Source organism: Trichosurus vulpecula, chromosome 7 (genome assembly GCF_011100635.1).
Source record: "Trichosurus vulpecula isolate mTriVul1 chromosome 7, mTriVul1.pri, whole genome shotgun sequence".
Taxonomy (NCBI): Eukaryota; Metazoa; Chordata; class Mammalia; order Diprotodontia; family Phalangeridae; genus Trichosurus; species Trichosurus vulpecula.
Window position 1 is genome coordinate 16,649,624 of NC_050579.1, and position 14,347 is coordinate 16,663,970.

General features: G+C 45.1%; 1 protein-coding gene across 1 annotated transcript in view; it reads right to left on the reverse strand.

Moving 5' to 3' along the window:
• Positions 1 to 14,347, reverse strand: part of DGKG (diacylglycerol kinase gamma) — a 229,009-nt gene that overhangs the window by 44,752 nt on the left and 169,910 nt on the right. Inside the window, exon 27 of the mRNA XM_036768121.1 lies at positions 10,189 to 10,279. Coding sequence (XP_036624016.1) covers positions 10,189 to 10,279 — 91 coding nt within the window. The remainder of the gene's footprint in view (positions 1 to 10,188; positions 10,280 to 14,347) is intronic.

A 14,347-nucleotide genomic window follows, 5' to 3' on the forward strand; every position in this document is an offset into this window, starting at 1 on the left:
GCCTGACTGGCCTCTAGATGTGACCTGAGGCAAAGCTTCCAATGGGCAGAGTATGTTTTCTTCTTCTCTTGCTGGTCACTATGCCAGTGCCTGGGCAGCTCAATGGTGCTTTTGAAAGAAGACAGCTGGCAGGGGCGTTGGCCAGGAGGTTGGACCCAGAACACTGTGCTGGTTGAGGGGAGGAAAAAGAAAGGGGGCTTCATTCATCTTCAAGGCAGGGGCTCCATTCATTTCCAGGGAGGGGGCCTTCAAAACAAAACTGCTGTTTCTCCGTATTCTTGGCTCTTGCCTCAGAGCTGGGTGAAGGGCAAAGCTATGACATCTTCCCTCTTCCCCCATGCCACCCCCCTCCCAATTTAAAGTCCTGGCAGGCTAACCCCTCTCTGCTCAGGAAGAAGAGTAAATATACCTTAGGGGACGTCTGGGCAGCTCACGCAGAGAAAGGGAAGCTTTTCATTTAGAAAGAGAAGGAGCTGCCTGTCTCCAAGACCACGTCAGAGGGAGTTTAGAAGCAGTTGGTTAGGTGGGGTAGCAGATAGAGGTGGCTTGACTTCTAAGCCTGCCTTGGATACTCACTATAGGACCTTTGCCTTTCTAAGCCTCAGTTTCTTCATTTGTAAAATGAAGTGCTCTTCGAGGTCCCTTCCATACCTAAATCTAACATACTATGATTCTTCTGAGCCATATGTTAGCTGCATGACCCTAGATAATTTGCTTAATATATCTGGGCCTCTGTTTCCTCATCTGTAAAGCGATGACGTTAGGGTGGCCAAGATAGCCTCAGAGGTCCCTTCCTGCTCTGGTGTAAGAGAACCCAAGATTCTGACCCAGTTCCTTCATCACAAAGCCCCTTCTAATGACCTCATAGACAAGGGACCAACACTCCCCATGTGCACATGTGCCCCCTCACTTACCCGAGTGTGGGAAAGAGGTGGGAGAAGCCTGGCATTTCCTGGCTCTGGATCGGTTAGCCTGGACTCTCCTCCACTTTCAAAGATCTTAGCAACAATTCGTGTGGGCATGAAAGCGGCTGTCTGGCCAGACTCGGAGCTCTGGGAACCATGGAATAATTCAGCCATGCCCACGACACACTGGGGAATTGGGAGCAGAACCAGATCAGAGGATACTAGGCACCCTGTCCACTCTTGGCAGTTCCTAGGCCAACGTGGATCCCCTGAACACCAAAGACTTCCATTGACATGGTGGTGGGGGTTGAAATTGTCAGAATGTTAGCTGTTTTCTGTTCATAGTAATGGGGAGAGGGCCCCCTTTGATATGCTACCAGTCCCCAAAGAAGGCGTCCCAGCTCGCTCAATAAATGAGGCATCAGTTCTAGAACAGAAGCAGAAATGGAGGTATTGTCTAGGGATTTCTGGATCCCAGAGTCACAGACTTAGAACTAGAAGCTACTTTACAGGAGCTACATTCATTTTGCATATATTTTGAATGAAAGACAACATTGTGTAGAGGATTGAGAGCTTGCCTTGTAGTCAAGTCTTGCTTTGGATCCTCTCCACCTGCCACGGGGCAGTTAGGTTCCACAGTGGTTAGAGCTCTGGGCTTGCAATCAAGAAGACTCACTTTATGAGTCCAAATTTGGCCTCAGATACTTCTTAGTTGTGTGACCCTGGGCAAGTCACTTCACCCTGTTTGCCTCAATTTCCTCATCTGTAAAATGAGCTGGAGAAGGGAATGGCAAGCAACTCTAGTAACTTTGCCAAGAAAACCATAAATGGGGTCATGAAGAGTTGGATGTGACTCAACCACAACAAAGCTTTGTGACCCTGGGGAAATCAGGTAGCTTTCCAGCACAGGAGGCCAAAGTTCTAACACTACAAATTGCAGAGCAGGTACCAATATGCAATGGCGATCAATCAATCAATCAATCATCAGCATTTATTAAGCACTTACTGTGTGCAAAGACACCAAGAATAGAAGGAAGATAATCTTGGGGGGGGGAGCGGTGTGTGTCTGTGTAGGAGGCTCCAGGATGTGGGAAGATGGGACTGGGAAGGCCTCCTGAACTATGCCTTAAAAGAAGCCAGATAGAAGGAGCTCCTCAATGTATACTCCCAAAGTTAATGAAGTTTTAGATCTGGTTAAAAAACAAACAAACAGCTCTCTCTGATTCTGTCCCTGTCTGCCCATCTCTCTCTCTCTTTTTTTTTCTGTCTCTTGGACATATCCCTATATGAGAACATGTCAGCCCTTATAGCATTTAAACTCCCTGAGGGCAGAGATTATTACTGGGAGTATGTCTTTGTAGCCTCAGAGTCTGGACAGTTAGTTGTCCATGGTTACTCAGGTAGTAACAGAACTGGGATATGGACCCAGGCCCTCTTGTCTCCAAATGCAGTGATTTCTTTCACTGGAAGACACATTTAGGTCCTTTTCCTGATTCAGCATTTAAACATATTTTCTGTTGCCAGTGGGTCATATCTGTCCCTTTTTCTCACAGGGCTCTGAAAATTCATCAACACAATGATAAACATGAATAAACACAGAAGGCAGTGCGGCTCAGTGTGAGCGATGCTGGGAGGAGCCATTTTTCAAATCATGGCTGTGACCTTGGCCAAGTCCCTTCACACCCTCATGACTCAGACTTGTCCTCTGTAAAATGGGGGGGGGGTGACCTAGACCTTCCAGATCTGACTCTGTGATGCTGTGACTCTGTGCCCCAGGGGAGCTTTGGAGGAGAATGTTGCTTGTAAAGCTCTGGGCAAACATGAGGGACAAGTCAAGGACTAGGAGAGGAAAGACAGAAGTGAAACGCACAGTGAACCCACCCATAGGAAATGAAAAAGAGGGAAGTGAGAAAGGCAGAGGTCAGCAAGCACAGGCTGAAAATGAAAATTTCATATCCAATGGATAGAGTTCTGGGCCTGGAGTCAGGAAGACCTGAGTTCAAATCGTGACTGACATTTATGAGCTATATGATCCTGGGAAAAAACACTTATTCTCTATTTGCCTCAGTTTCCCTGCCTGTAAAATGGGGATAATAGCAGCACCTACCTCCCAGGGTTGTTGTGAGGATCTAATGAGATAATGATTGTGAAGCACTTAGCACAGTACTTGGTATATAGTAGGTGCTATATAAATGCTTATTTTGTTCCCTTCCCCCCCGGAAATACTATAAGATTGTTGCAGAATTCATAATGCTCCAACTGCATGGATAGAAGCTTCCTTACAAAAAAAATTCCCTATGCCAATGAAATCATAGGTCCAGGTTAAAAAAAATATGCATAAATACAAACTACCAAACTTTGTTAGAAATGTGATCTCCTTGACCTTTGTTTTGCTTCCAATGATGTAGATTTCAATTCACCCACAATGTTTCGTCTATTATCCTCTTTTCAGTTTCTTCCTTATGTTCTTCGGGGATCACAAGCTTTCTGTAAGCTTAGTTTTCTTCTTTTGTTTTTCATCATTGCATGTGGTGGTAATGCTCATAATTTTTTTTACCATTGTCCTCCAAGAGATTTTAGAAATGACTTTATGTTCTAAAGTAATGTTGCTCTGGACTGCCTTATTTCTCTGTTTTCAGTCTGAGGTAGTTTATAGGCTCCTTGAGTCTCTTCATTGTGGACACCAATTTACATGGGCAATGTAATGTAAATCCTTAGGAAATGGTGACAGTCTCTGTCAATGTTGATTCTTTCATCCATTTCCCATTTTTTGTTTTTGCATAAGTGGCTTGTTCAAGCAGGTCAGATTGGCTTCTTTCATGAGTTATTCCTAAATCACATTTTTGAGCTCTTTTTTTCATCTTCCTCTCCTATCTTCATCCTTCCAGTCAAGTCACCATATTATTAAAGTACACTCTGATTTACTTTGGAGACTTTTATTGAGTTCTTCATAGATGTTGCTGGATGAACTACAATTATATAACTTCCTGGTAGTTATTTCTTACAAATGGTCTTCATGAGCAATGCAATCTAAGATGACCAAATTTCCCATGGAATGATGTTTCTTGTTTCTGTTGGAAAATTGATACAACCTTTGTCTCTTTTATTTATATCTGCAAGGAAAGTCTGTTAGCCATCCATCCACCTACCTGTAACTTCTTTGCCTTTTATCTTTGTACCCCAGGATCCAACTTCATAGGTCTGCTTGGAGTTTCTCAAACATCATGCTCCATTCCTGTCTTTTTGCACTTTCTAGACCCGCATATCTGGAATATTTTCCTTCCACACACTTATCTCCTGGTTTCCTTCAACTCTCAAGACTTTTCCTAGTCTATCTATCTACTAGAACCTTCCCCTGTGAGAATACTTCTCATTGACTCCATTATCTTAATGGGGACTAGCTCTCGTACTGAGTACATTGACATGATAAGCTAATTCCATTCAACATGTGGGAGAAGTTGGAAAAGCCTTAGAGTGTGGAGCACCTAAAGGCATTCTCTAACTGGTTCTGGTCCGCTAACCACATGGGTAGGAGAATCCTTTTTGATTGGCTGTATGGCCAGAACTGGGAATGTCTTCAAAAAGATTGTAGCTGGTGTTGACTTTCCCTCTTTGGCTGAGCTCTTGGTCTGACTCCTTTGCTGATGACATTTGATGAGAGATAACTCTCCCCAGTGAGTTCAGCATGAAGCCTGTTGATACAGGACTGGGTTCTTTTCTGGCTTCTGAATTTTGTTTTTCTATTTTAGATGATGGAATTAGAGAGCAGGTATCTTGGTGCCTGCATTTTCAATAATCCCAGTGTTTGGATTTTGCAGTCAGCTCAGCACTGATGCTCTAAGCAAGGAGTGAGTGTTGGGATCCAGTTCAGTAGGATCTGAGGACTCATCCAGTGGCTATGCTGCACTTGGACATGACTGTGGTGGGACTCGTGTTATATAGGAACTCATCTAAGCTTGAGCCCATTCTCCCCATATGGGATAGGAGAGAATGCGTCCCCAAGATGTTAGGGGTGGGACAGCAATTGTCCGATTGCTATATATTCAGAGTAAATATCCCTTTGTAAAAGCTTATTGATGTCAAGTTGGAGAAGAAAATGGCAAACCACTCCAGCATCTTTGCCAAGAAAACCCCAAATGGGGTCACAAAGAGTCGGAAATGACTGAACAACCGCAACAAAACTTGATATTAAGTGGTTAAATGGAACTGGGATGGCTAATTGGGAGGAGCATGGAAGACAATGGGGATGACTGGAGAGATACAGACTTCCCTGATTGATTGAGACAGTACCTGGTGTAGCTGGAGCCCTGGTCTGATGTCCACGACTCGAGGGAATATGGAAGAATTCCACTGCCCTCATCCCCCTCCCCTAGACTTCCTTTGGATGGGTGCAACTGGTCCCTGTTTCTGAGCTTGCTTTGTTACCCAGCTATAAGTTGCTTTTTTCCCTTTCTGACCTAGTTTTCTTTCTCATAAACATTTGTGGTCAACCCAGACACAGATTGCTTTGTGTGTGCTCGTCCCAGGTCTGAGCATGTAGCATGGCAGCATTGGCAGCGTTGGCAGCTCTGGCCACAGGGAAGGAAATTGATGAGGAAACTTCCTTCCTAGCTCAGGGCTGGGATCCCAATCCCTGGTCAACTGATAGTGCCTCTCTCTAACTGGAGCATATTTTACTAGACATTCATCCTGTGTTTTGTCATAACTTTATAAACTCCTCAGCGTAGAGTGGAAATGAAAGTCGGTTTTCTTCTTTTACTGTTCTGTCTGCCCCTCCACTGGTCCAACCTGTTTTTCATTTCTATTGGCTGTAACCAGAGGAGTGGTAGAGTCCCAATCCCAATGGGGGGGGGGAGGGGAGAGGAGAGGAGAGAAGAGCTGGGAGGGGCAGTGAAAGGTGCTTTCCTCTTTCTCCAGTCTTCAGAGACAAATATAGAAAGCAGAGGAGAGATTGAGAGCTGGTGGGAAGGCTTGACTTTGAACTGGCCCCAGGAGTAGAGAAGGGCATTTCTCAGCTCTACCCTTTTCTGGTTGGGAAGGGCAGTGAGGAGGGTCCTGATAGCCATTCTCCAAAGCAATGGCTAGGGGTTTATGTATATGTACACACACACACACACACACACACACACACACACACGAAAATGCAAAATGCATCTACACAGTGACCACATATGTACACTTACTCTCACAGTATACATGGATGCATATGCACACATATGTACACGAATATGAGCACACATGCATGTGCAAATGTACATTTATGTATGTGAACAGTATTGGGGAGGAGGGAGCCAGACCTATTAATTTATTTGTATTGACGAACTCTGTAGGTGGAAACTCCCTTCAGCTGTGCTGATCAGCTGTTACTTCATCATGTCATCCCCACTACTAAATAACCTGCCATGACTCCCCATTACCTCCAGGAGTGAAGACAACATACTCCATTTGGCCTTCAAAGTCCTCTATAACCCAGCCCCCTCTAACATTCGAAGTCATTTTACACCTTAATCTCCAACAGGTACTTGATCCGGTGACACCAGCCTTATGTTTGGTCCACCAACAAGCCCCTCCTCTGTCTCCTAGCTCCTGTCATTCTCTCTGGCCATCCCGCCTTCTACAGGAAGCCTTCCCCACCCCCCTCTTAATTCCCAGGCTTTCCCTCTTCTGATTATTTCCCATTTGGCCATTTGGCTCCGACATACTGACGTCGTTTTGGTCCTCTGACTACAAAGGAAGACGACCAACTAATCCTGCATGTAGCTTGTTGCATATATTTGTTGGCATGTTGTAACCCCATCCCCACCCCATTAAAATTATGAGCTCCTTGAGGGTAGGCACTGTCTTTTGTCTTTCTTTGGGTCCCCAGCGCTTAGCACATGCCTGGCACATAGCAGGCACAGCAGTAAATGTTTATTGAATTGAGTAGTCTTAGAAAGGGGCACTGAGAGGTCAGGTGGTTTGCCCAGGGTTACATAGCCAAGATAGGTCAAAGGCAGAATTTGAATCCAGCTCTTCCTGACCCCAAGGCCAGCTTGGTATCTACTATGCAGTACTCCTTCTCTTGTATGTTTGTGTGTGTGTGTCTCTCTGTGCATTTATGTGTGTTTGTGTGTATGTGTGCGTGTATAGGCATGTATGGTTTTGTGTACATGTAGGTATGCACACGTGTTTATGGACATGAGGTATATTTGCATGCATTTCTGTGTGCACATATATTTACATGTATATGTGGTAATATTGGTATGTGTACACACGTACACATGTGTATATATGTATGCATTTGTCTATAATAATATTTAAATCTCAACCAATCAACAAGTATTTATTGAGTGCCCACCCCATGCCGGGCACTGGACGAGGATCTGGGAGATGACTAAAATGAGCCAGTCCTGCTTTCCAATTCTACTGAGGGATCAGGCACATGCATAGATAACCGGGTCTTCTGTGGGGAATGATGGACAGATGCCTGGTTCTGAAGTCAGAGGACCTGGGTTCAAATCCCACCTCTGACAAATGCTCAATACTTGTGTGACATTGGGCAAGCCACTCAGCCTTACTGGGTCTGTTTCCTCCTCCGTCAGATGAGGTGGTTTGCCTGGGCCATACCTCTTCCCCCCAAGTAAATGTGGGATCAAATAAAAACAGAGGGATCTTTTTTTGGACAGGTGGCATTAATGACCTGGAGAATTAAGAAAGGCCTCTTGAAGGAGCTATAGTATATACTGTTTAGTCCCCAGTAAGAGTCATGGAAAGAAACTTCCATAATATATGAACTAACTGATCTTTTTTTTAGCAGTCTGCCAAACTTTTACTAGTATTTCTCAACCATGATTTATGGCCGTGCTGTTAGCTCGCTCCTGCGCTCCTTCTAAAAATATTTATTTCTGAATTGTGGTGAGGGAATCAGGAGGACTTGAGTTCAAATTGGCTTCAGACATGTACCAGCTCTGTGACCTTGGGCAAGTCACTTAACACTGTTTGCCTCAGTTTCCTCATTTGTTAATTGAGCTGGAAAAGGAAACAGCAAACCACTCCAGCATTAAAATAAATAAAAGAAGACAAGTCAACCAAACAATCGGTGCCCGGGATTATTAAGACTAGGTGTCAGAGCAACAGTTGGTCTGCCCTGGGGGCAGGAGCTTCCTCAGGGGAGTTCCCTAGGACAGGGCAATCATACATCTGATCTAAACCCCCCCCTCCAAAAGATGCTCCAGGTCGGTGATCTCCCCAGAGTAGGTACTCCATCCCCTGGCGCAGACAGAAGTCCTTCCCTGCCCATCTTGTACATTTCTCATCCCTGTATTTCCACAAATGCTCGCAAAAAGGATCTCTCAACATTCCAGAGGATTTCCTTGGATGCTTTCGATGTTTCGCAGGTGCCCAGGCCACCCTTGGTCTATCCATCTCTCTAGCCAGTCACAGAACTCTGCTGAGAGTGCAAACCTTCCTCGGAGGCCCCATGGCGGAGGATCTTTGCACATTTCTCTTCTCCCTGACCCCATCAGCAGCTCCCATCTCTCCCTGGGAGTGAGATGTTCAGAGGACCTCACATCTTCACCCACAGCCCTCCCTTACTTCTTCTCTTCATTTGTCATCTCTGGCGCCTGTCAGGCAGGATCCAAATCCATCCTGGAAAAATCAGCTGTTTTCTCAACTCTGCAGTGGGCCACTCCTCCTGTCTGCCAGCCCGTCAGACTGTTTCTCACATGACTTCCCTTTTTCTTTTTGCTCACTCTTTATGGATAAATGCTAAAAAGGATTGTTATTGGGAGATAGAGATAACAGGAAGTTTATCCAAACCCGCCCCAATGGTCCACCACACACACACACACACACACACACACACACACACACACACACACACAATCCCACTGTGCATGGTGAAGCATCATGAATCCTTAGCAGAGACTTAAAAGGGCCTGAGGCCTTTTTCTAAATAATGGAAATAATCTTTCTTATGGGACCCAAAGCTGGCAGAGAGAGAGGCCTAGTCATATTTTGAGTGTGTGTGTGTGTGTGTGTGTGTGTGTGTGTGTGAGAGAGAGAGAGAGAGAGAGAGAGAGAGAGAATGACTGTATTCCTGGCAAAGTGTCAAGCACAGCTGTAGGAGGTAGGGGAGGACTGGTTGGTTCTGCTGGGTGTCAGCTCCTTCGGTTCCTCCAGCTCCACCATTCACACAGCGTATGTTTAAAGAGACCCTGCCAGATGCTTGTACCGACAGGAAAGCTGCTAGTATATCTGCTTTCTCCAAAGTCCATCATGCAGCCATGGCCTCTCCTTCTTCCCCCTGCTCTCCCAATCAGCATATCTGTATGTAAATAGGAGGGGTCCCTCCTCTCCAGTGAGCTCCCTCCTCCCTCTGGCTGCCCCTCAGCATCCTCCAGGCACTGACAGACAGCCGGAGAGGCAGCCTCGCTCTCCCTGCATGGCCTTTTCTTGGCGAAAGGTTCACTGGGTGGATTCAGATGGAGAAATGGGCCCTGCCCATTGGTGCTTTAGTAACCAGGCAACAGAGGGAGAGGCGGCCAGCAAAGGATCCAGAGAGGACTTTGAGAAATCTCTGAGTTTGGTTTTGATTCAAAAGCGTCCTGGGGAGGATTATTCCCTTTGGGCAATCAGCATCCATAACAAACAGTCTGGAAAATGGCTCCGTGACCCCAAAAGGTTAAGGACCACCGGACTAGACCATCTCAAAGGTCGCCCTAGAGCTCACACTGATGGAGGTCGGTGTCCTTTGGTTTCCTCAGAGTTTCCTGATGAGGACAAAGGAAGCTAAAGGTCAGGCAGTGTGGCCTAATGCAGAGAGCAAGCTTCAGAGTCGGAGGGCCTGGGTTCAAGATTCACCTGGTTGTGGGGCTCTGGGCCCTCAGGCCTCTGACCCCTGATCTGCATGGGCAGAGGGAGCTTCCTCCTTGGCGCTCCCTGCACCAGTGAAATCACAGCGGGGCTTGGGGACACAATTCAGAGGGTTCGTTGGGCAAGGGGTAGCCGAGGAGTGCCTTTACGAGCCAGAGAGAATGGGGCAGAGTCAAGGTGTCGCCTCTGCTAGGGGCAGGAGGCGACTAAGAGAGCCCCAGGAAGGCTGGCCTTGGAGTCAGGAGACCAGAGTTCTAATCCTGACTTTCTATGTGTGTGGGGGGGGTGGGTGGGAAGGAGGGGAGGGGAGAGGACAGGAGGGGAGAGGAGAGGAGGGGAGAGGAGGCGAGAGGGAGGGAGGAGAGGGGAGGGGAGGGGAGGGGAGGGGGTCCTTTCTGGCTCCAAACCTGCAATCGCAAGGACTCACCTCCACCTCAATGAAGGTGTGCAGCTTCTTGCACGTTGAAGAAAAGGTTTCTGTCGTGCCAAATTCAAAGTACCAGAGTCTGTTCATCATCCTAGAATGTAAAATAGAGGAAAAGCTGGGGCTTATTCAAGATATCCTTGACCTGCTCTCACGTAGACCCAGACGCCCCCAGGTGGACCCGGACACCCAGATCCTCAGCTTTCATGGAGGGAGTGACAGGCACTCATGGGAAAGAAGCATGCCCCTCCTCATGAGAGCAACCTGGGGCAGAGCCCCTCTGCCCCTCCCCTAGTTACAGCTTCGGTGTCGTGAAAATCCTAGAGCTTGAACTGGTCATCTAGGCCACTTCTCTGCACAATAGACTCCTATCATATCACTAATCCAACAAATACCCATGAAAGCTTCTACTTTCACGCCTCTAGTGATGACCAGCTCACTGCCTCACAAGGCAGGCCTTTCCTTCTTGAGACAATTCTAATTATCATGAAGTTCCTTAGATTAAAGCAGAGCCTGTCTTCCTTTAATTTGAACCCACAGATGCCATTTAATTTCTCTGAAATTAAAGCAGAATGACTCTAATCAGAATAATAATATTATTATCAGAAGCAGGAAAGAATGGTTTTGGCTCCAATTCTGTCTCTAATGAGCTGGGTGATTCTTAAGTGAGGTTGCTTCTCTGAGCCTCAGTTTCCTCAGCTGTAAAATAAAGGAGCCAGACTAGATGATCTCTAAGGTTCTGTGCTAGGTTGGAAAGGCTGTGATTGGGATCCTTCTGGAAGACAGAGATCATGTCCCTCCCAGTGTCTTCTTTTCTCCAAAGTTCTTTCCATTTGGCTCCACCAGCGTTCAGTAAGCACTTATCAAGTGTCTGGCACTGGGCCAAAACAGGGAGATACAAAGAAAAAGGGAAAACTGTTCCTGCCCTCAGGGAGCGCGCATTCTATTAGGGAGATGATGTACACACAAATGGGTAATGGACCCTCAAACTCCCTGGTCATCTTCTTCTGCCAGTGCTCCAGGTCACCAATATCCTGTGACCGGAATTCAAGACGAGTCTCCAGAAGGCAGGTGACCAAGCCTAGTGAGGAGACTCTGGCCTCTCTCATCACATCCATCAGCTTCTCTTAATGCATCCTTGTCGTCTGATTCCAACAATGACTTATGCTAGAAGTGGTGCTGAGGGAGCGCATTGAGGAAGTGCTTAGTTGGAAAGGAGGATATGGTTTGAATAAGGGAAGAAAGCATAGTTCACGTGCTCCCTAGGGACCCACTGACTGTAAGAAGACCTAGGAGAAGGCTTCTAGAATGTTGGCTAGATCTGAGGAGGAGGGGGACTGAACCTGTGGTAGCATTGGCCCAGGGAACTCCCAGGACAGGAAGCTCCCTCTACTGATGCAGGTTAGCACCTTCTTTGCAACTAGCAATCTTTAGAGAGTTGCCCCTGCTACTGAGAAGTTAATTGACTTGTCCAGATCATACAGCCAGTATAAGTCAGAGGCAAGACTTGAACCCAGGTCTAACTGACCTGGAGGTGAGCTCTCTCTCTCTCTATTATGCCAACCTGCCTCTCCTGGAAGAACATGAACCACAATAATAAGAACCATTAAGAACAAAAATAAGAATTAATAAGAGTTAATATTTACTGAGAAACCATGGACAAAACACTGGATCTGGAGTCAAGACAAGTCACTTAACTTCTGTGAGGCTCAGTTTCCTCATCTGTAAGATGGGGATAAAAATAGCGTCTACTTCCCAGGGTTGATGGGAGGGTCACATGAGATAATATTTGTAGAGGGCTTTGCAAACCTTAAAACATATTCTTTCTCTCTCTCTCTCCCTCTCTCTCTCCCTGTCTCTCTGTCCCTCTCTCTCTCTGTCTCTCTGTCTCTCTCTCTCTCCCTCTCTCTTCCTCCCTCCCTCTCTCTCTCTCTCTCTCTCTCTCTCTCTCTCTCTCTGTCTCTGTCTCTCTTTCTCTGTCTGTCTGTCTCTCCGTCTCTGTCTCTGTCTCTGTCTCTCTCTCTCTCCTGGTTATTGTTACTTAACCTTACTTTAAAGTTTAAGAACTTTATAAATATTCACTCATTTGCTCCTCCTGATAGTGCTGGGAGGTAAATGCTATTATTACATCGTCCCCAATTTCCAGATGAGAAAACTGAGCCTCACAGAGGTTAAGCGATGTGCCCAGCAAGTTTCTGAAGCAGTTTTTAAGCATTAGTATTCTCAACTATGCCTAGAGGACTCTATTCGTGGACTATCATATGGGGTGGGTCACAATCTGCACCATCAGAAACAGCGAGAAAACTTCTTGAAGGGACGGGAGTATATTGCCACATTCATTTTGATGGCCACCATGTTACCCTGTTGACAGGGACTCAATAGATTTGTGATCGCCTTGATTTGGAAGTTCCCTCCAATGATGCGAATTGCTACCCACCCATACCTGTCCACTCCCATCCATGTTCTCTCATAACTTCGTCACTGGGGGACCACTCAGCATGTCGGATGCCTTTCTGGCTTTCTCTTGGTCAGTCATCTTTCAGTCATGTCTGACCCTTTATGACCCCACTTGGGGTTTTCTTGGCAAAGATACTGGAGTAGTTTGCTGTTTCCTTCTCCAGCTTTGTTTTATAGATGAGAAAACTGAGGCAAACAGGGTAAAGTGACTTGGCCAGGGTCACACAGCTACTGAGTGTCCAAGGCCAGATTTGAACTCAAATGAGTCTTCCTGACCCCAAGCCCAGCTCTGTATCCACTGTGCCACCAAACTGCCCCAAGGCAATAATAATCCTGGCATACATATGTGTATATGGACATACAATAGCTATCATATCCATATAGAACATGATGCCGAGATTATAATAAATTATATATAATGCTGGCCTATATGATACGTATCATGTCATGTAATAGACATAAACCTATCACACGAGAGATAGCATACATATGTTAATATTGCACACGTATAATTTATTCTAAACTCAGTGTCATAAAAACATTAAAAAACCACAAGTAAAAAAATTTTTAAAAATCATACATGAAATCAAAAACATTTTTTAAAAATGAAAAGCATATATTAATTCTAAGAAGAACTTGAACAGAGACATCCTGTTTGCTTTTGTATCTCCTTCCAAATTTTTTCTTCCACTCATTTCCCACTTTCCACCTCTCCCCCTCCAGATTTTGGCACTGCCTTTATTACAATTTTTTTCATTCTGCATTATTTTATATAAATCTTCTCAATTTTTCTTAGCTAACATATTTGTCATTTCTTAGAGAATAATTCCATTTTATTCACATACTACAATTCAGCCATTCCCCAAGTCTTAGAAACATGGGTTACTTCTGTTGTTGTTTTGCGATGACAAGCAAAGCTTCCAGGAATATTTTTGTAAAGCTAGGTCTTTCTTTAATTTTTCTGCCTACCAATAAAATCTTGACCATGTAGGCCCGGCAGATGAATCACTGAATCAAAGGGTCTTATAGTTTTGAGTGTATATTTAAGATTGCTTTCCAAAAAAGGTGGCATTGATCAATTCACATCTCTACCCACAATGCAATAGCTATCTCACAGTTTCACTAACATTGAACATTTTAACATTAAATATTTGGGGCAGATAGGTGGCACAGTGGCTAGAGCACTGGCCCTGGAGTCACGAAGACCTGAGTTCAAATGTGAACTCAAACACTTACTAGCTGTTTACAGCTTCCTTACTTACAAGTCATTTAACTTCGATTGCTTCCAAAAAAAGGAGAACATTTAACATCTTAAATGATTGTTACCAATTTAATGGGCATAAGAAAGGGGCATCTCAAAGTTGCTTTCATTTGCACTTTTTTGATTATTAGGTAGTTTGAACAGTTTTTCAAAATCATGAATAACTTATGTTTCTTATTTGATTATGTATCCATCAAAAATGGATCCCACACTTACAAAATTAATGCCAATTCATTACAAATTTTTGGATGTTAGATTTTTTATCAGAAATATTATAGGCAATGATTTTCCCTCATATCTGTTTATTTTCTTTTTATTTTGACTGCATTGCTTTTTGTTGTTGTATAAGAACAGTTTAGAGTATCAAATCCAGCATCAGACCTCATTGTGGTCAGAGGGGAGGCTGAGAGCCTGCCTTTGGGAGCCAGAACCATGGAGTAGAAG